At 35.8% G+C, this 22725-nt stretch overlaps 1 protein-coding gene across 12 annotated transcripts in view; it reads right to left on the reverse strand.

The window, feature by feature from the left end:
• EPHA6 (EPH receptor A6) overlaps positions 1 to 22725 on the reverse strand; it is a 517785-nt gene that overhangs the window by 140900 nt on the left and 354160 nt on the right. For all 12 annotated transcript variants that reach the window (XM_067001793.1, XM_067001791.1, XM_067001836.1 and 9 more), the window contains one exon: positions 21041 to 21165. In XM_067001793.1, coding sequence (XP_066857894.1) covers positions 21041 to 21165 — 125 coding nt within the window. The remainder of the gene's footprint in view (positions 1 to 21040; positions 21166 to 22725) is intronic.

Genomic DNA, 22725 nt, shown 5'->3' on the forward strand with positions numbered 1-22725 from the left:
GTCCCTAAGCACCAGGTCCAACCTTTTCTTAAACACCCCCAGGGATGGTGATGCCACGACCTCCCTGGGCAACCCGTTCCAATGCCTGACTGCTCTTTCTGAAAAGAAATGTCTCCTCATTTCTAGCCTAAACCTCCTCTGGCTCAACTTGAGGCCATTCCCTCTAGTCCTATCACTAGTTACCTGTGAGAAGAGGCTGACCCCCAGCTCCCCACACCTTCCTTTCAGGTAGTTGTAGAGAGCAGTAAGGTCTCCCCTGAGCCTCCTCTTCTCCAGACTGAACACCCCCAGTTCCCTCAGCCGCTCCTCACAGGACTTGTGGTCCAGGCCCTTCACCAGCTTCGTAGCCCTTCTCTGGGCATTGATGCCCTTCTTGTAGTAAGGAGCCCAAAGCTGAACACAGTACTTAAGGTGTGGCTGCACCAGAGCTGAGTACAGGGGTACGATCACCTCCCTGCTCCTGCTGGCTGCACTATTCCTGAGTTGGCTGTTGGCCTTCTTGGCCACCTGGGCACACTACCAGCTCATGTTCAGGAGAGCATCAACCAGCACCCCCAGATCCTTTTCCTCTGCACAGCTTTCTATCCAAGAATTAGGGGGAAAAAATAAACCAAACTAAAACAGAACAAAACAAAACAAAATAATAAAAAACTCACAAGCAATTTTGCACTGTCCTAAGGCCACACTAAATTGTGTGACTGAAAAAGAAATCATAGGTATAGCCTTGTTTGTGATCCTACCTGTTAAATAATATAGTATCATTCCAAGACACTAATTTTACATTTCAGTCCAGGAAAAGACATGATAGGAAAGACTCTGGATATGTTCATTAATGCTTATGTAAATAGCACATGTTTGTTCTGTACAGATATTATTATGCTTCCATTCAAAGATTTAGCAAGCACTGTGTGCCCCATCCATCATCATCCAGACATAGCTGGGCAGAGGCTTTATACTCTGGGACACTCTGGAAATTTGTATTTAGGCTCCACAGCCTGTGAGGTAAGGAGGAAATTATCAGCTAAAGGATTTCACTGTACAAGCTAGTAGTTGACAGCCATTTCCTTTCCTCCGACCACCTTGCTGCTTGAAATCAAGTACAGAGCATTTAATACTTTACTCTTTTTTATGACTTGCTGGAATTCAGAAATGAAGTTTCAGAATATTTGGATGGAATTAGAAAAAGAAATAGGTTCTTTCAGAGGGGGATGAAAATGGAAATGTCAAAAATAGTGGAAACTCCCCAAGATCTGCTCAGATTTACTCTTGCAGAAGGTCAGTGTCAGCAACGAACTTCTGAAGAAAACAATCTGATCTATATCTGCTATGTTATATCTGTTATTACAGGCTAGCCACAGCATGTGTAGAATACAGCACTTGGGATATAGCTGTTTCCTAGCCAAGGATGTGGAACAGTTATCAAGTATAATTTCTTATTTCTAGTTGGTCAAAGACAATGAGTGTGACAAGGCCCGTGATGGCAACATTTAATCAAGACAGCTGATTAACAGTAATTTGTATCCATAAAAAAGGTTTTTTTTTTCTTTTCATTTTAGAAAGATCAGAAAGATGAATTTCCAGTCAATAAAGACAGCAATAACTATCACGAAGTTTACGCTGTTTCCTCACTGATTCACAGAAGACTGACAGACAAAGAGGTGCAAATGGAGTGGACTAGAAGAATAATTCTAGAACAGTTTTAAAGAATAAAATGCAGAACTTCCTTTGTATCAAAGAGGTCTGAAAACAGAGAGAACAAGACCACACAGAAGTTTAAAAAAACAGTGTTTCATGGTATTGTTTTAATTCTTCATGTTGATAACTTCATGTGTCAGAAATGTAAATGCTATTATTTTCCAAAATTTACTTACACTTACAGTGTTTCAAAGTCTCAGGCATAGCCAACAATATATCCGATAATTAAGGAACATTTTTTTTTCCTCTCTTGCTAATGATGGCTCAAGGGAAATGAAAATAAAAATGTTTCTGATAATTGAAAAAGAAATATATCAATGTATGTTTGATATTGGAAGACATTGCTTTGTCTGCTAATTAATAGAAAATGTGTATTAGCTTCTGGGTTATTGCAGCATATATATAATATTACAGCCAGATTATTAAAAACCCATTGGATCCTGAAAATTGTGTAGAAAAGATTTAAAGTCACTTTTTCTTGTAAATCAGGAAACTTCCAAATTACAGCAAATGTGCCATTTTGTTACCCTTAGCATACACAAACAGCGAAGAAACACTAGCAGATACTTACCTTCAGACCCTGCAGATTAAAATCATCCAAATATTTTTTTCAGTTATTGGAAACTAATTTGTAAACATTATGTCTACATTGATGCAGTTGCAATTTTTAGGTTGATGACAGTTGAAAGACATTTTAATGACTGACCACTCTTTCTATTTCTTTCATAAAGAGGCAAGAAGCTATTACATGTTTTTAGGCAGCCACAATATGGTATTGTAGATGGTGATGTTTGTAGCTCACATTTCATCATATTGTGTCATTCAGTGCTTTGTGCCATAAGAAAAAAATATGATAAATTATCTGTCAAGATAAACAACTTTTATAAAAATCACACTGACAAAATAGAAGAAATGGGGAAGGGTTTCACAGCAACATGCATTAGCTTTCAATTACTTTCACGTTGTGATTTTGGCAAAAAACTTCATTTCTCTCAACCATTTTCTTAAAAAAACAGGCTAACTTTTTAGAAAGCTGCAACCATTACTGAGGGTTGAAACTAGACAAGAGCTCCAACAGGATAGTTTTTACCAGAATATTCAGAGAGAGAAAAGATTTTTGTTATGTGCTTCAGGAAATCAACACTTGGAAGTGATCAAATACTATACACCACATCCCAGTTCTCTTTCTTTTTCTGCCTTTTTTTTTCTTTTTAATTTGGTTCATTTATTGTATTCTTCTCTTAATTACAACAGCAGAAAGAACATTTTCCCTGCAAAAAAGCTAGATGTTAAGCCTCAATTTAAACTTAGGTTGTAAATTTGAAAGGATTTACGGACTGACAGCAATGAAGCTGTTAGTTCATGAAAAAGAATACAGTTTAGATGTTGTAAGTATTAAATCATGCTTCATAATGAGGTGTGGAAAATAGAGTACTAAGAACAGAATTCACTACTGAGAGAAGTATATTCATGGTACTCAATTGACCAGTAGTCATTTATGCCAATGACAAAGTTGTCTGTCTTTGAATGAAAGGAGGTTGCGGCCTTCTTCCAAAATAAGATTTACAGAAGGACAGATATAACAACCCCATGTGTATTTGGAACTAGCCAAATGACCTTACAGTTTAAGGCACTGCTGACAGTATATTGGATATTATTCAATTTTCTGTAGAGGAGAAAAGTGGATGAATTTATTAACTACTAGATGTTCTGACCAAGACACAGATTATTATTCTGCATCAGTCACATACTGCTGGAGTACAAAGAAATATTCTGCAATGTCTGTGAAAATGAAACTGAGACAGTAACTGCAATACCTACCACATTTCGTTGTGGAGGAATACACACACACACATCCTTCCTTCAATGTAGTGACCAGCAGTAGGAAGTTTGAGTTTACTAAAGAAATATTTTCCTTACTTGAAAAGGTGATGAAGTGCTCCATCAGCATAACATGACCACTACGAATACAAGTTTAAGAGTTTTGCTTCTTAAAGAAAACATTAGGAAGCAGACAAGGTGTAGTCCAGCAAAATTTGCATTCACAGAATCACAGAATTGTAGGGGTTGGAAGGGACCTCAAGAGATCATCAGGTCCAACTGCCCTGCCAAAGCAGGTTCCCTAGAGCAGGTTGCCCAGGTAGGCGTCCAGATGGGGAATTCATGACATATTATTTTTTGTTCTATTTCATTTTGTTCCACTGAAATCATGGAGTATATTTTCCAGTCCTTTTGGAAAATTTCAGCTTCCATCAATCTCTGCTAATAACACTACCTAATACAGTATTAGGTAATCCTATCTGCAGTTTGTAACAGACGTACAGCTGTACTTGTGGAGACAGAAGTTACCAAGGATCAAGAATGACTTTGCCACTACTCTCTCCTCATGACAATGACAAGATTTGTAACCTACCTTGGAAGCCAGAGCTTTCCACAGAGAGAAGTTTAGGAGTAAACAGAAAGCTTTGACTCCCAAGATTGGTCAACCTTCTGCCATGACCAGGGAGACTAAAGACAGTCTCAGAATAAAACACCTCAATTCCAATGTGTGGAGAAGTATGGGATGCTGTGTCTCATTCTTGCCACAGATAATATGTACTTGCTCTTGCATGGATTTGGGGTTCATAAACTGAATCTTAAACTGCAAGACTTGAATGTACTTCCTGGATGTTTAGGCATGCTTTTACCAGAACCTGATTTTATGTTGTGTCATAATTTAGACATGTATCAGCCATACATACTGTCATGTACCTTATTTTCCATGGAAAGGAAGCTTAGTTTTGTGGGCCAGAAGAAGCTACAGTGTGCTCTGTGATAGATAGACAGTGACAGGATTGGGATCACAGGAAATGCCAAGGACTACATCTGTTCTGTATTTACTGATAACTACAGAGGATTTGTACATAATCTGCAAAATGAAAGAATAGTTTCACTCATATAGCTGTATTTCCCATTGCATGTAAGTAGGAAGCAAACTGTTGGCCCTTACATATGGCTCAGGGTTCATATAAGACGGGAAATATGAGAAATGTTCTGATCCTTCACATTATTTTCAAACCAACATTGTGATCTTTAGATGGCACAGGATTTGTAAGAAGTAGTTTTGAGAACACAGGGGCTGATGGTTTAGGCATAAGCTAAACTAGTCTATCTAACAAAATATACTCTCACAACTACTAGTCAGAATCTGATATGAGGAAATTCTTAAGACCTCTTCCATAACCTACTGCAAATCTATCTTGGGAAAACCTGTTAATAAAACATAAATATAATCCATACAAGAGATATCAATGTTATTACACAACGTAATACAGAGCCTAGGACTATCCAAGTTAAACATAGAATTATAATATGAACTTTGAACATGTTTTTTTCTATTTCTAAGGAAATTGCATTTTTCTTGTTGTTTGTGTGATCCTTCTTGTCACTGGATTCTGTCGTGCTTCTGAGAGACAGTGTTCACAAATCCATGACAGTTTGGTCTGTTCATGAACACAAGCACTTTTCAGAATCAAACTCTTTCCTGTAGCGAACACTACTCAAGTATCTGAACACATATCTATCTTAAATTTGTATTTGGTTTTATTAACAAAATATTTTTTCAGATCTAAATACATTGGCTGACTGATTGGAAGTTACAGTGGTGCTAATGGCTGAAGACTAGGGAAACTGATTTCATGGAGCAGCAGTATCAGAGTATAAAAAATAATGAAAAGTTTTCTGCTTTCATAATACATCAGAATAGCTGAATCTGTTCCATCAACATATGCTGTAACGAAATACTTCTATTGTATAATATCATCAGACTAAAAGATAGTTCTTCATTACACATCACTGAAAGAAGCTACTTTATTTATGAATGTTATATTCACTCAACACCCAGATGCACTACTATCATGATATTAGCATTTTTCTCATAAGCTCAAAAGAAAATATCATCTTTCTGATGATATTTAAAACCTGCAAACAAACAGATAAACCTTCGTATATCACCCCTATCAGAACATGCTGCTCTCTCTTTTTCCCCCGCCTTATTTCAAAGGGCAATAGCACAGAAATGAAGACGTTGTGCACGTACATGAAGTAAAATACTGATAAAGACTGAACAAAATGTGAATACCTTTTATCAGTTTAGACTCCTACTGCTATCAAAGAATTTATATACGATTTTATGGGTGAGAAAAAAATATTACTGAAAATATATACTGCAAAGAAAAATTAATGGAAATAAAAGCTGAAATGTAGAATTTTGCTTTTCACATTCAAGTAGCCTTTAAAAGATTAACTTTACCAGTAAAGTGCTGATAAAATGTCAGGCCCTTTCAGTCTAACATTTGTCACTATTAGTATTTAAGTAGTAAAGAGAAACACGGCTCTAATCAAAATAATATCAGTACTTAATTTAGCATTTGAAAAAGATAACCAAATATAATTTTATATCTTATAAAATATATAAAGGGAGCTCCAGGAATTACCACTCTCTTGCAGTTTACTCTGTGCCTAGCTAATTTTATGAATGACAATCAAGGCATTCAGTTCATTGAATCCCATGAGTAACTGAGAAACCTTCTTAAGTTGACACTGGTGGAAGGGTTTTCATAGGCCTCTGCCAGCTGAAAACACACTTGTTGCCTACCTACAACTTCCAAATGCATGTGTGCAGAAAGAATCCACAGAAACAACAATTGAATTTAGTATCAACTGTTTGCAAATAGATTTTCTGGATTATATCCATTGTCTTCTACCAAGGAAATTCTGTACTTAAGCCACACAATCCTCCTCAGCCTTTTTGGAGCACTATCATCTAAAAGGAGGAAATACTAATAGAGATTCAATCTATATGTCACAGAGACCAGGTCTTTCTCCTGTGCATTAAAGCACAATATCAAAGCTGAATAAGTACTGCATTAAAGTAAAGAAGATTCCGAATTCTGTGATTCAGACATTATGAATGTTTAAATAAAAGCACCAATAACAAAAAAGAATCTTTTATGAGACCATTTATTCACATTTTTCTACTTTCCTAGATACATCAGTTTGAAGGATATACACAATGTAACCTACAGAGGAAGCATTATTATTTTAAAGGAATGGCCACAATTCTGGAAGCCGAGAACTTTCATTAATTGTAGCTCTGGGCCATCGTGAAAGGAAAACTCCTACTCCTTCCATAGTTTTCCCTTGGAAAAACCATGATGGCACGTAATTTCCTCTGAGCTCAACTGAACTTTAACGTTGCAATACATATTAGAATAAAACAGTAGGTGATTAGTACGTATAGTCAAATGTGATTAATCAGTTCAAACAGAATCTGTTGCAGTCAAATAATAGCAAACTGTGGAATTGGTTACTACTGTCTGTGTTTTCTAAGACAAATATAGCCTCCATAGTTGTAATTTATGGAAATTGCCTGTGATTTGTCTCACAACAAACTTGTCTCCAATAATTCCCCCAAAATATGTTCTTTTTTTGCAGTGTGACTATTCCTATAAAATGATTTTGAAATGTTTATTGCCCCTAATCATATATTGCTTCTTATCTCACTTATATCACTGTAAAGAGGAGTAACCACATTAAAAATAGGAAAATTAACTACACCTGGGAAACTCAAAATCTATCTTTGAAAGCTTATCTTTATAACATTTTGTACATGATTTTCTGTTAGGCTATTTTGACCTATAGTGTATCTCTTAACATGAATGCCAACAACAATATCTGGAAGATTTTAGAGAAGAGATTCATAGGTTCAAACGTGCTTCTGAACATTAATTACTATCTGATTACAGTATGATCAGCAGGATTAGGTAAAGCCTCATTGAAATATATAGAGAGATAAGAAAAATTACAATAATAGCAATAATAGTCAAAGATATCATTCACCTTCTTAAAAAAAATGCTTGCTAAAAATGTTGTACCTTACAGTTCCAGCTGTCTAACAAACTTCGGGTAAATTTAAAAAAAGTGATTACAAGGCTGTGACAACCAATCTGACCTAAGAGGAAAACTCTGACAGGAAAAGGTGGGGCCATAAAGAAAATTGCAGGTGATTATAGTATTTGCTTCAGAGAGGAAACCTGCAGAATTTTAAAGCATCAGCCACTTCAGGCTGTAATCTTCTCCCTTCCCTTCTCAACCTCCCTTGTCATTAATCTGAGATGTAACAGTATGGGGAGCTGAAATACTAAAGTCTGCTTTATCTGTTTGGCCTTTCAGTATTTTATATTCTGATTGCCTGCCAGTCAGCTCATCACTTTCTCCATACATAATGTGAAGCTGTCAACTAGGAAAGGGGAAGAGCAGATAACCAATCATAAAGAAAATATGGAAAGGTCAAAACCCAGCCAAACCTCATTTTAATTGGATTATATACCTGGAAAGACAAAAATGAGTTAATGTGAGGTAAACCACACACACACACACAAAAAAAAAAAAAGGGGAAAATTAAGTGAGAAGAAGGGAGGATGCGGTGACTCTGCTACAGTTAACACTCCCACAAGCACAGTGAGGTGAGAGGTAGGAAGAGCAATGCTATGTGGTTTACATGGAGGGCCAAGCAGGAAAAGCAGGTGTGAAGGCAGCAGATAGGACACAGCTGATCATACTGACAAGGGGATTAAATTGAGAGGAATAAAAACAGGTCTGTGCCTTAAGTTGGTGGTTGAACAAGGTGCAATCAGAATATAATAAAGGGAGCTGGGAAACATGACTAGAATTGTCAGATAATCTCAAACATTAAATTCCATCTTTCCAGCAGTTATGAACTACTTTGATAACATGTGTTTTCTAATTAAAAATATTTACCTGTGAAAACCTCTGCAACAGTGTCTTCAGTAGCCTTTCTAACTTAAGCATATAAAAATTTCAGCCTCTCCAGTTCTTCTTGAGTTTTTTTCTTATTTTTTTTTCATTCGTTCATTTATTTTTTATTTTTTATTTTTTTCTCTGCACTATCTTTTCTAGTTTGGAAAAAGCAAGCATGAACTTCCTTATTATTGGTGAAAATCAACTCAACTAGTGTTCAAAGAGCGGCTGTCATCTTTGGATAGTAAAGTAGTGTCCTCTGAGATAGCTAATGCTTAGCTTTGCTTTGTAATCAGATAATAAACCAGCTGACAAATAATGCTCGACAGGAAACAGATGCAATCCTTCAAAAATTTTAAGACTGGAAGCCTTCTGTGACTTTCTCTGCTGTGAGACAAGCCCACAGAACCACATACATACAGCCAGTAGGCTAACTGCCAAGTCATTCATTTGGTGTGTAAGATTTGTAGTTCAAGTTTCTGAATCAGGACCGGTATATGCCACTGTAGATTTGAGACACATATAAGAAATCTAAGTTCCTCTTCCCCATGCCTACCTGCAACACTGCCACCTCATCCCCCAAGCCCCGAGTCCAGCAATTTGCAGATTAGTGGGTTTCTTAATTAGCTAAATATACTTCATTATATTTTACAGCTCATGGTAGACTTTTCTTCCACAAATTTAATTATGTTTTTGAACCAATTTTACTAGAGGCTTCCAAAACATCTTTAGGCAACAAGTTTAATTGTGAACTGTTTTTAAAAAAATAACTATCTTTAGTTTTGTTGTCTGCTTCCTGGTGATTTTGTTGAATATAGTATAGTTCCTCATCTATGAGAAATAGTGAATAACCATGAATATCAGTGATTTGTTCAGTCAAACCCAATATACTTCTGTAAATCATAGGCATTGTACTTCTAGTTAAAGATGGGAAGTAGGTGACTATATGATGACTTTTTAAATTGAAAATGCAAGACCTTGGAGGAAAGACAAAAAAAAGGGACAACCTATGTAATACAAAAAAAAAGACCACCCCAAAACTGAAATGTAAAAAGCAACAGTCCAGACACCTCCAGGTCCCTAAGCTGCTGAGATGTATGTCGGGTATTCTTCTAGCATTATCAGCATTGGTATAATTACAGTAATGCTGTACACACAAAACTGCAGCATTCCCCCACGGCAGTACCCAAACAAGTGGTTCCTCTATCTCATATTGAAGCGTGAAGACATTTTTGAAGTAAAGAATTCTCTTAGAACTGAAGTGAAAGTTCAATACAAAGGCAATGATTCAATTTTTTTCAGAAGATGATGGTGACTTCCTAAAATATGATGTTGCCAGTGCTCTATTTTTACGAAAAAAAAAAAAGACCAACATACTTTCAAAGCTGTGAAATACAATTCAATCTAGCAAGCCTAAAAATATAGTATAACACTGATAGTATAACATGCTACACAAAACTCAGCCAGCTTTAATGGTGTTGACAAAAAAATGTTTAATTTACCCAATTTCAGAACCCTTACAATGCCCACAGGTAGTTAGGTCCAGGGTTTGGATTAGGGCTCCTGTTATGTGGTGTATATTTTTTCCAGGTTTGTAAGAATTTTCCTTCACGGGAAAATTTTAATTGCTTTGTGTAGTGTATACATTTTTACAAATGCCCTTGTGAAGACTGCATACTGTATTAAAAACCTCTTGAAGCAACAAGCCTTTCCAACTCCTTTTAAAATGTATTTCAGCATCTTGGAGTGGGAGGACAGGTACAGTGACAGGGCTGATTTTAAGACTGGTTTGTGCCTAGGTAGAACCATCTACATAAATATCATCTTTTATTCCTAGAACAGCAGACTAATGTACAGTTTTCTGTTTCCCTTTGCTACTGTATATATTCCTACCTACAAGAAAAAAATGGCAGCGATGGAAAAGAGTCCTAGTGATACGTAACAGCTTGAAAAAAGCCATGTTTAAAGCGAAACTATCCATAGCTGTTGATTTGCTTTATAGACACACAAAAGAGAGCTATTAATTGTGGTTCAGTGTTACTAACAATACTATCCCTTTTATTTAAGTAAGCAAATTACCTACTTTTATAGATAGAATCGATTCAGATTGCTATTGTGAAGATGGAGTAAACGACTGAAGTCAATAGAACTAATTTAAATCCACATGAATGTTACATTTCACATGATAACTTTGCGTGTGTGTGTGTGTGTATGAAGTTCTTTGGGACAACTGTTTTCTTCTCCAGAGAAAATCAGGACTTACAAGTTCAGAATAATGCTGAAAACAGTAATATATATTTCAACACCACTCAACCAAAATCACTTTTGATTCCAAAATACAAACTCTGACACTAACTAAAGTTTGAATTTAATCATTCCAATAAAAGTGATAAATGAGAGGCAAGAGGAAACCTGCTGATCTCTATATCGGTACAACCCTGAGATTGTGTAGCATGTGTCATTATGCAAAGCTCTTCAGATATGAATTTGTCAATAGATATCGAAATTCAGTGAAATATTACGTTCTTTGTGTATTAGTGAGTATGTGCATTTTTTTTACCTGTACACATGCAGACAGCAAACATCTGTCTTGTAATGTTAACTTAAAAGGGCTGAATTCATCTCTGGAATCATGACTATATTGCTCATGCTGGCATTACATCAAAAGTAGTATTTAATTAATAATTTAACCAATTAATATAATTTATGTATTATATTAATTAATATAATTTGTATATTAAAACACACGATAATTTAATTAATTAATATACAAATTATTTAAATTAATGTTTTCTTCAAACACCTCAGTGAGTTAATAGAGGAGTATATGGCAAATACTGAAGTCTTTTTCCGACTAGTTTAACATAAATTTTGAAGGATGAAGCAAACAATCTAACAGGTAAACTAAAATGCTGATCTTCCACTTTCAAAACAAAGAAAATTTTGTTTCTATTTTTGCATCACAGAAGCGTCCATTTCCAATTTAACTAACTTCATCTAAAACAGTATTTTTTGAGTTGGTAAAACACAAAATTTTTAATCTGAAAAAAACGTAAGGACAGGTACAGACCATACTTTTTTAAAGAAGAAGTCTCAATCACTAAAGAATTGCTATTCTGATAATATAATACACTAGTACTTCTGGCAGTATATACAAGAAAACCAGATAGTTTTTGCAAGGTCATTGCAAATACAAGATGCATCAACCTGGTGAAGTTCCTACAGCAACATAAATGTTTTTATGAGCAGCAGGTGAATTCCTGCAAAATACTCTAAAGCTATTAACAGCTTGGTAAGGAGTACATAATAATAGGTTGTTAACTCAGCTTCCCTGACAAGAACATCAAGAAAGGGCACTTTGAAACTATTAATACTAGTACATTAAAAAATAAAAAATGAAAAGATTTTTCCGCATTACATTTCTTTAAGTCAAAAAAAAAAAAAAACCCACAAACATTCATGATTTTATTGAAGTACAAAACTTACAAAACTACCTGTGAATTACTAAACGATATACCTTTTCTAAGAATAAGAGTTGGCTAAAGAAATCACACTTCTGAATGAAAGGCTTGCCTATGTGCATTTTCAGTCACAACAAAAACAATTTAGCACAACTTTTATTTAGTACAACTGTAAAAGGCTTATAATAATATTAAACACAGAAAATAATATGGTTTATTCCATCAAAATAGAATGGGTCTCCTTAAAAGAGTTTCCTTTTACTCTTTGGATTTTCCTCTCTTCTCCCAGCCTGACTAATTCAGGGACATCATTACTTTAAATAAAAAAGTTTGTCTACATTATGTAGTCTGTGGCTTTGGTGTGGAAAAAAAAAAAGAAAAGTGGAAAACTAATAACAATCTTTCCTTCTGCATGGTTAGGGTGCAGTTGCTATGCAGCTTTAGATGAAAAAAAGGAAGAAAAAAGTCACATCCTCTATTATCTCCAAAAAAGAATACATGCCTTTTCAGCTCTATTTCCCCAAATATCTCCTAAATGCATCAAGGAGAGCAGGAAAAAACTATAAGTGAAATAATACCTTGTACTGGAACATTCCTTCATTTAGACAAAGTTATTACCTTAGCCATGTCTCAAAGTACATATCTTGTTGATTTATCCTGGGAATTCATGTTTATGGTTGGGAACAAGCAATTTTTGTAAAGTACATATTTTATGTATTATTAAAACACTGACCAAGCTTCAGTTTTTGAAATAGTTCAGGCTCACAGAGACTTTCAGGAACTTTTAAGGTAGTTCTTATTTTAAGAAAGTCTAAAGGAAACTTTCTGACATATTTTAGAGCAATGGGTATCTGGGCATTATATTTAACATATATAAGGAAATTAATATTGACTAGATAGTCATTTAGCAGTCACCTTAGTTATACTTAAGACCACTGCTCACGAAAATCATCTTTCTTTTTGTAAAAATAGGTCAAAGTTTCAAACCCAAAGTCTGACACTTGAATGTGTGCTAAGGTACCTGAAAAAGTTAAAACTCTCATTAACTTCAGGTATTACAAAAACTTACTGGAACTACACTCAAAGGTGAACACACTGAAACTGGGTAATAATACAACAACAATAATATTTTGAGTGCAGTCTCTTATTTGTTACTTCCAGATTAAACATGTTATATGTGTTACCATTTCCTTCTGTGCAATTGATATGTTGACTCTGAAAAGACATTCCTTTTTTACAACACATTCATCAATATCATCTCAAGTTTGATCTCCAGAGTGAGCTGAACTTTACTGCACTATAAAATATGAGGATCTTCTGATTTTTTGAGCTCACCTAATCACATGCTTAAAATTAACTCTTGATTGCTGTGGTTTACATTATTATGTAAAAATTAAATATGTAATATATTATTTAATTTAAATTTTATAAATTATTTTAAAACTTTTTTTTTTAAAAGTTCAACTGCTGAATAGCTAGAAAAAAACATTGAATAATACCTTTTTTCTTCAGGAACCAACCTCTATTATTGGTGGATTTAGTTTCCTTAGCTTTCTCTGATGTATGGAACTAGTGGGGTATTAAGTTTGTTGTCTTGATAGTTTGTAATGGTTGTATGCAGTAGTTTGCATACCTCTCATGCCTGTATCTTTGAAAGAGTTTGAAAATGATTAATTCAAAACCATTAATGCACTTCTACATTTGTGCAGCTCTTCTATAGCAGTTACTGAAATACGTATTGTGCACACAGTTTTCCTTGGGGAAGATGGTATTGGCTACAGACAAAAACACAAGGTCAGCAGCGACTGAACTATGTTTTTTTAATCAAATCTACTAGGGTTGCTTAAACAGCATCATATTTCTTGTCAAGATTTTTTGTTTCAGCAGGAATGACAATAGTAATAGCTCCGTAGGCTACTTTATTATTAAATACAAATGGTGAGAAGCTAGCTCTAAGTAACTGAAGAAAACTATTGGAAGACTGGCCAAACCAGACACCTAATGGAGCTGCCCTAGCTTACCACTTCTTTGGTAAACCCTTTGCAGTACCTAATTGATATTTAGAGGCAAGATTTCTTTTTCTCCTAATAGTAATTATATCAGTGTCATTAATAATGGCTGTTGCAAGGACCTTAGGTTCCTTCCCAAAGGCAAAAATTATATCTGGGCAGAGTCTCTTAATTATTCACTCTCATTTTATACAGTTTGGAGACCTATTTTTTTCTCTTTTTAGAATCCTTCAGCCTTTCACAGTTCTTCCCTTGGGAAACTAGGTTAATAACAGCAGAATAGCAAAACTGAGAAGCTTGTTTAACATCACTTATTATGCTAAAATAAGCTAGGAGATTTCGTTTTAATGATTATCTCCCAAAGCACATTTGTAGTGATTATTTTTTAAAAACATTTGCCAGACATGGTTCATTTCCCAGGAGCTCTGAACAGCCAGGAATGCCAGAAGTGCTCCATGGAGCTCTGTGGGCTCACAGCAACATGCTGATCTGCTCCTGCTGCTTCGGTCAAACAGTAGGGTTTGTTTAGTACTACTGTCCAAAAGCTCTTAATATCCAAATTACTCAGTGCTCTCATTTTTACAAGAACGTGCTGAAGATATAACAAAAATGCAGTGTTTCATGGCCCCTACATTTCTTGCTTCTGTTAATTTCTGGAACACTTTACTTACAGGCAGCAGATTGCTACTTATCCCTCAACTAATTCCAATAATTTAAAAAAAATTACAGGAACAAATTTTTCATTTTAAAAAAGAACAATTAGCATAAGGCTAAGAACTGCTCAGCTGACCATTCAATACTAACACCGTAGTATTCACTATTTTATAATGAGTATACATTTTAAAAAACTTACTGACTGGTCAGACACCTGAAGGGATCATATGCTCATCGCTGTTGTTATAAGCCTTTTCCTGTTCCCTAACCCTGTCACTGATATTTACAAAACTTAGTCAGACAGCTTGCAACAGCACCAAGCGCACTATGGCATGCCTAGCAATAATAAAAGAATATGCCTAGAGAAAGAAACAGTACATGCTAGCAATGCTGACACAACAGCACCAACTGAGATATGCCTGCTCCTGAACAATGTGACACAGTCCGCTAATTTTGTTTCACCTTCCCAAAATGTCACCCAGAAATTGTCTTAACTACATGATGTACTTCTTATAAAAACTGTCTGTCTTGACTAATGAAAATACGTGGCTCCTTCTCCTTGAGGTTAGGACTCCAGCTGATACTTGAGTAGGGCCAGGTTTGGGGGCAGAGGGGAAAAAAGGAGAGAAAAGAAGCATGATGTACATATTGCCTGAGCAGAGCTGAATTCATCTAAAGAAAAGGATGACAAAATGTCTCCTTTGCTAAATCCACACAGCAACATCTGTTGTCCTAAACAGTGATGAGTCACACACCCTAAACTGGCAATTCACACGGGAGAAAAAACTGAAATGAAACAACTCGGGCACGTGGGCAAAAGCGAGTGTGGCACGTCTCCAGGGCTCCCAGCAACATGCTACTGCTGTGCCAGTCATCAGAGTGGCACTGAGCAGAACACCAGATTCTCTGTTCCTCAAAAAAATGTAGAGAAAATGGCAAAGGTATCATTTCATACCTTTCCACATACGTCGAGTGCCATATCTTTTTGCTGTCAGAACACATAGTATGTAATATATGGTACATATGTTTTATGGCTTTGAAATAATATGGTGCATGTATTTCTGGACAGATATATTTGCTTTAAACACCAGAATATTATTGTAGGCATACAATTCTGCAAGAGTAAATTATTTCCTCGTTTAAAATTTTCCACATTAATTTTTGTAAAAATAATTCTGTCTTTTAAGATTTGTTACACGTTGATGTGCTCAAATCTTCACATTATTCCTATCAAGTCAATTTCCTCAAACTCTCTTATGTATTTTCATACTCAAATTCAGGATGCTTCATTTCAATTCATACTAATAAATATTCAAACAAATAGCAGTGTTTGCTTTAATATCAGAATTTAAGAGTGAGCATCACTCCTCATAGAAGTTAATTAAATACAGCTGTAGATTGATAGAAAAATTAAAAAGGTCATATTCCTTTCCAATTCTTTAAATCTGGTACTTTATCTACCTGCTTCATCAGCTCTTCATCTCTTTTTAAAATCTCATTGGGAAACTAATTTCCCCCTTGTCTCTACTACTTGGTTATTTTCTCTCCTTTATTTATTAATTCAACGCTAAATAAGAGTGGAGCAGAGGAAAAGTCATATCTGACATCCTACATATCTTGTCTACTCACTGTCATATAGACGTGGGTTAAAATTTTTATGTGAAAACTGCCTGTAAGTTACAAATCGAATCTGCCAACAAAATGAAGCATCTTATCAAAGGGATTTGGCTTTAGTGCAAATTTCACCAATGGACAAGAAAGCAAAGAAACATCAGCCAGTCTTTACATCCTGCATCCTGCTCCAGAAGATGCTTTCTATTTGGAGATGTCATTGCAATGCCTTGGATATTGCTTGGATGAATCCTATAAAATCTCTTCCCTATAGACCGACTTTATCAGCTAATTATATATTACCTCGTAACAGAAAATATAATCCAGCTGGTGTATTTGGGCCATATGGGAGAATTTAAAACTTAATATAGTTTCTGATATGTGTACAGCTTGGTATGCTTAACACAGCTCTCAGGGAACATTAATTTTTGGTGATTAACTTTGAGAGTTTGGGTCGAAAAGGGGAGGAATAAGCATTTTCCAGTTCAGCTGCACCACCTGAAGTGCAGTTGGTATGGTTTATATCCACTGCGTACTGCGTTTCCTTTCCCATGAGAGAATTCCTACAGAAGGACTCAGCTTCACTGCAAGGCTGTGGCAAGGTCATATCAGCCTTCATCTGACTTGAGCATGCAACCTTTGTAGAGGTGATCAGATTATGATGCCCTGGAATCTTTCAAATGGTAAAAGTTTTAGTCAATGTCTGAGTAATAGTGTTAAAGTATAAAGAAAAAAATTGATTTCTGTTAGCAAGGAAACAGAGATTATATTGATATCTGGAGTTTGATTTTTGAAGGGAAAGACAACAATGCCTATGAAAGATTTTTTTCTTCTAAAAGTACTTTCCTGTTTGTGGAAGATATTAAAGATAAAATAGAATGGACAAATATAGACTGTAGAACAGGGTAGACATCCTGTAGCAAGAGAGATAACTTGCAAATGTTTAGTATCTGTGAAGACTACAAAGGTCTTTGAAGAAATGCTTTTCAGAGTACATCTTAGATCTCTAAGGTCAAACGCTTAATGGATTCTTTGTGTGCTGCAGTAAAGACTCACTTATTGTCTAAGGTGACAAATGTTGCTAACTGTAACTTTTTCAGAATGATTCCAAATCTACTGGAAATAAGATATTTCAACTACAAAGCCTCAACATGCACTATTACTTTAGGATCATATTCTCTCTCTCTCTCGGTATACCATGTAACTATGCAACAGAAAACTTCTGGTCTTCACTGTGCCAGAAACCCATAGCATCTTGGACTAAATTTCTTAGAATTTTTGTTTACTTCGCAGGCCAAGTCAGCTCTCAAATTATGTCGAAGGTCACCTTATGTTCCCTACATTTTTGGCTGAAAAGCTGCAGAACAGAGTGACCCCTTGTCAGCCAACCCCGCAAACATGTATGAGTGTATTCCTAAAAAAAGAAACAAAAAATATGTAGGATACATATAGAACTGGCTTACAACTAAGTTTTGCTATTTTCTCAAGATTTTCATTTTTAGGGACTGACAAAGGCAAACAATATTTTGTTAAAGTTATGAGTATTTTGCAGCAATTCGCTGAAGAAATGAAGCTCATATGGAAGAAGGTGCTTTAAAGCAGTCAAATTACTGAGCTCTTTATTATATTTTTGAATGAATGTATGGCTTGCATACTTGTAGCTTGTTGATAACTTCTCTACTTTATTTCTCTATTACTTGGTAGCACCTTTCTCAGAAGATGAGAAACTATTTTTCACAAAGAGATTAGAAGCTTGATCTTTCCATGGTTCTCTGTGTGCAACTTGTATCACACAAGACTGCAAATATAACTTTCATGCAGATCAAGCACAGTCTAGCCTTATTCCCTTGTTCTGCTTGTTCTGGATATGCATGGAAGGATGCTTCTGTATTCCATGTTCACCACCACTACTTTATCCTACTTATAAAATCATTGGAAACAGTCCAATTTTGTGGAGTGCTCACAGTATTTTATTACATGGCCACTGGACTTCTGTAAGTTTACAGATCTTTCATGAAACCATGGAAGCACATGTCAAGAAATGACTTCCATTTACAAGCTGCAGAATTCCTACTGGTTCTAATTAAAAGAAAGCATGCTTCCCTAGGGTCCCCAGTGTCTTCTTCATAATTTTGCAAATGTCACCAAGGAATCTTATAAGAAATAGATGTTCATAGTTATAAAAATTTTAAATCCTGAAGGGTTCTGCAGAGTTTCTCAAAGTTAAGAAACCGACACAACCTGTTGAGACCAGAATAGTGTTTGTATTTGTAATAGTGTTTGAGTGTTTGTATTTAATGGAAACATTCAGTTTCTTATATTGTATGTTAGAACGAAACCTCTTATCTTTTCTAACAGAAATGACAGGTAAAAAAGGATAGAGATAGGACTGCAAAATCTGTTTCTTTTTACTGATTCTTTTGTATAACAGTACCTAATGCAAATGGACACTACTTTGTTCATTTTTACTGTTTCCTTAAGACATTAAGAATTTTTCCGAGCTTTTAATATTTAACTTGTTTTTGAGCTTTGTCTCAACTTTTTATTCTCCAGAAGAGGATTGTCTCTGTGGTAGATTCATACTAAATTTGGTTAAATTATTTTCCTTTTATCACATTTCTTTTAATTTTGCAACACCATCCCTATTTTTGTCACTTCTGATAATAGGAATGGTGATATTTTCCCCTTTTAGGGTCATTAGGAAGCCTGAAAGATTACGCTTGCTGTATCTACCCCTGACATTACACAAACTGTGCTGTTTAATATGTGGAGTTTCAAGGTGAAGAAGAAGGAATTTGTTAAAGTTCATGTTAATATTTTCTGACTTTGAGGTAGACACTCTCCCTCTTTTTTTTCAATGTACAAATCCCATTTGCATTTGGCCACTATACTTACCCAGCAGTATAGTTGTAATGTATGCTTCTTCAGCAATATTTAAATATAATTAAAGTGGTATAAAATCACATTTTGTAATTTAATACTGCAAATCAACAGAGTATTTTGCAGTACGAGATTATTTATCTCTCTAGAATCTGGTCTTCAAGAGAGCTGTTGCAAATCTGTCACATAGCTATTCTTCTGCTCAAATAAGTGGCTTTGTTACTGTTAGGTGCTGGAGTGTTTTTCTCTCATTCCACCTATTACATAGCACTGACTGAGAGCATATATGTTCTAAGTTAACAACAAAAAGTGTACTGGAGAGCTATGCATGTAGTCCAGTTAGTGACTTAGGGAGAAAATAATCCCTGTACAACAGTACTGGAAGATGCCAGCAGTGCATTTATCTCCCCACACCTAAGAGGGAAGAGAAGTTAACAGTTGAAAGATACTCCTTATGCATTACAAAAGGTGAAAATAGAAAATGGTTCTTTTTTTTTTTTTTTTTGTAAAAACAGACAGGAGCAGTTAAAAGTATATATATCACAGGGCCATGAAGCCTGTTTCTCTAGTCTTGTATAATGGACAGGACTTACCAATATGTAGATCTCTAAGAAGAGCTATTTGCCTTGTCACTCAGTATTGACAGATATTGGCAGATGATCTATTGATAAAAGATTTTTATAAATGTGAGCTTCATAATTTAACATCCATATGAATGGTTTTGGATATTTGTTCCCATATAATTGAATAAAAACTTGCTATTTCTCTATTTTAATTCACTTGGTTATTATTTTAATAGAAATAAACAAAAAAGGGCAGTGCTAGTCATAGTGTAGTTTACTATGGTAATGGATCAAAACTTGAAAGAGTTCCATCAGTGTAGGAAAATAAAGTTCGTTGCTTGACTGCCAAATATTCTAAACAAACTGTTTTCTCCCTCTAGCTATACTATTTAAATTACTTGGATTTTCCCCAGTTTACCCTTTTTTCCTGCATTATTAAAGCTGCATAATCTCAATAGAGAAGGGCAGCCAAGGAAGGAAATTCTGATATTTACAGAGCCTATCATCCCTAAATCTGTCTTTCATGCCTTGGCTTATATTACTGTTCTTTGTGGTCTTCTCACTTACCCATTAGTTCCATTGTGACTTTTAGATGGGGACAAAGAAACAGCAAGAACTGATTTAGCAGATTACTGTGTAAGATATGCACATCAAGAAATTCCTTCCTATGTTTCAAGGAATAAAGACATTGATTTGCACTAAATTTTTACACCAGTGCTAGGCCCTGTAGCTAACTGGAAACGATGAAATGTTCTGTGCTTTGGGAAAAGCAGGCTTCAGATTATGCTTTCGTAGGACATGCTGTCTGTTACCTTGTACCTTTTCCTGTAATGCACGTTGTTGCCTACTTTTATGTGAAATACCGTAATTTTGACAGGATGCCAGAAATGTGACATAAATGCCATGCAGTCTCTATCTCTTGTAACCCTCTAAATGAGGCTAATGAACTCTATCATTTAAGCACAGGTTATTGCTAAATAATAGCACAAAATGAAATTACATTGATGTTTACCTTAGATGTATTTTTTCGGTGCCACTCCAATGTAAAGCTTTTACAGTTTATACATCAAAACATTCTCAATCATACAATCAATTATCCATGTTCATAATTGCTGCTACTATGAGACAGGTATATCTACTCCCTGACTGCTGCTCTATTTGGTTCTGACATGAAACAAGACATTCATAAACAAGTGAGAAGTGCAACAACAAAAATCTGTACAAAATCCAACAAAAAAAGTCTACTTATAAAGCATTGTATATGGGATCAAGTGAAAAGTTTAAAATATTTTTTTTAAATACAAAAATAACAAAACATATTGATCTTTAGGAACTGAGTTGGGGTGATGCTGTAAGTGTGACCTACTTTCTCATAGTACTTGATCTCGTAGTCCAGAATGGCTCCATGGGGAAAATCCGGCTCTTGCCAGGAGAGGGCAATGCTGTTTTGGGAAGCCCAGTCCTTCCTTACCATACCTATCAAGGAGGGTGCTGAAAGGGAAAAGGATAACTAAGGGTTAAAGACGAAGCACACGGTTTATCCTTTCATCCCACTGTCTTAGGATACCAACCCGTGGTAACTTTGAGTGACCTCCAGGCAGAAAAGCATGACAGATGGCGATTCTCAGGGAAACCATATAACCTGGAATTAACATTGCAAGTACACACCAGTAACTCCTTCGTTAAAGTGCAGACCAGCTTCTGAGAAATGGCTATATACAAAAATACAGAAATGGCTTTTCTGTCGTTCCCAGAAAAAGGGGCCTGTGCCAGTCCCCACCGCTGGCTGTGCACAACCAGGATGAGCTGCTGGCTCTGAGGACATCATGTCCGGAGCAGAGCCGTGTTTCAGAAACAGTAAATTCAAAACTCAGGATACTATCCTTTAAATGTCGTAGCTCAGCTGTGTAAAACATCCATTTGATTTACCCCTTGGGGTAAAATAATGTGACACAACTTAAAAGAGATGCAACGTATTCTGTTTCTGCTGCCTGGGCTGACAGAAGCAAGAGTGTTTCAGCCCATCAGGGAAGTGGCTGTGTGTATGTAACACGCAGCTTGTTCGAGGAGGCCAGGGGCAGGGACACAGTTACAGGCAAGCCATGGCAGCAAAAGTGCCCCAAGCCTACCTGAAGCAATTGACAGTGTAGGTCTGTGGCAGTGCGGCGAGCAGGAACTGCTTCCAGCAGCTTATGGAAGGGGTCTGACAGGGGTGGATGCACCCAAGAGCCAAACTATCTCACTGTGGGGCTAAGTGATTTTAAGAATTGGATTTGCTGCCCTTTTGGAGAAGAAGGATCAGCGCCTTCTATGTAATAATGTCAAATGGTGCAAAAATTCAATTCTGGAAAACTCTTTGCTTATTTTATTAATGTGGTCAAGTATGGCGAAGAAAGCCTAGTATTCTCCAGACACTAAAGCTGTTATACTTGTATTGACATGCAGCTTTCCCAAATGTCACAACAAAACCAATCACATTGTTCAACAGTCTTGAAGACAACTGAGAAAGTTGAACAAACCAGCTCTCAAACAGCACATCCGAGTTCTGCCAACTTCCTGAGGTTGTCTCCCACAAAAAAGGTGCTTCCAGTGGTTCACAGCTTTCCCTATTTGTCATTCAAGTAACATATACCACTTTATTACACACCCTCCCCCATTCCTCTCTTTTATGAATCTTACTTAACCTCTTGTAAGCTCCTAAGGAACTGTCTCCTAAAAATAACATGCTTTTATGACTTCAGGTTTTATCTTTTGGATGAAGGAGTCTCCCTAGGAAAATAAAATAAGAATCTGCATCTAGTCACAAAATTCTGCACCTTTGTTTTCTTTCCTGTAAATATTTCAGGAAGTTTAAGAGGTGAAAACAATCAATAAACTCTAGAAAGCAAACAAACACTAAAGAAAACAAAACTGATTGTTTTCCTTTGAAAGAAGGGAAGCTCTACACACAAACATGCATAGAACAATCTCGTCTGTGATAGTGAGAGAAAATAAGCTTCTATCCACTTTCAGCCCTCCCTGTGGATAACTATTGTGTGGTGTAACAATCCA

Source organism: Anser cygnoides, chromosome 1 (assembly GCF_040182565.1).
Source record: "Anser cygnoides isolate HZ-2024a breed goose chromosome 1, Taihu_goose_T2T_genome, whole genome shotgun sequence".
NCBI classification, from domain to species: Eukaryota; Metazoa; Chordata; class Aves; order Anseriformes; family Anatidae; genus Anser; species Anser cygnoides.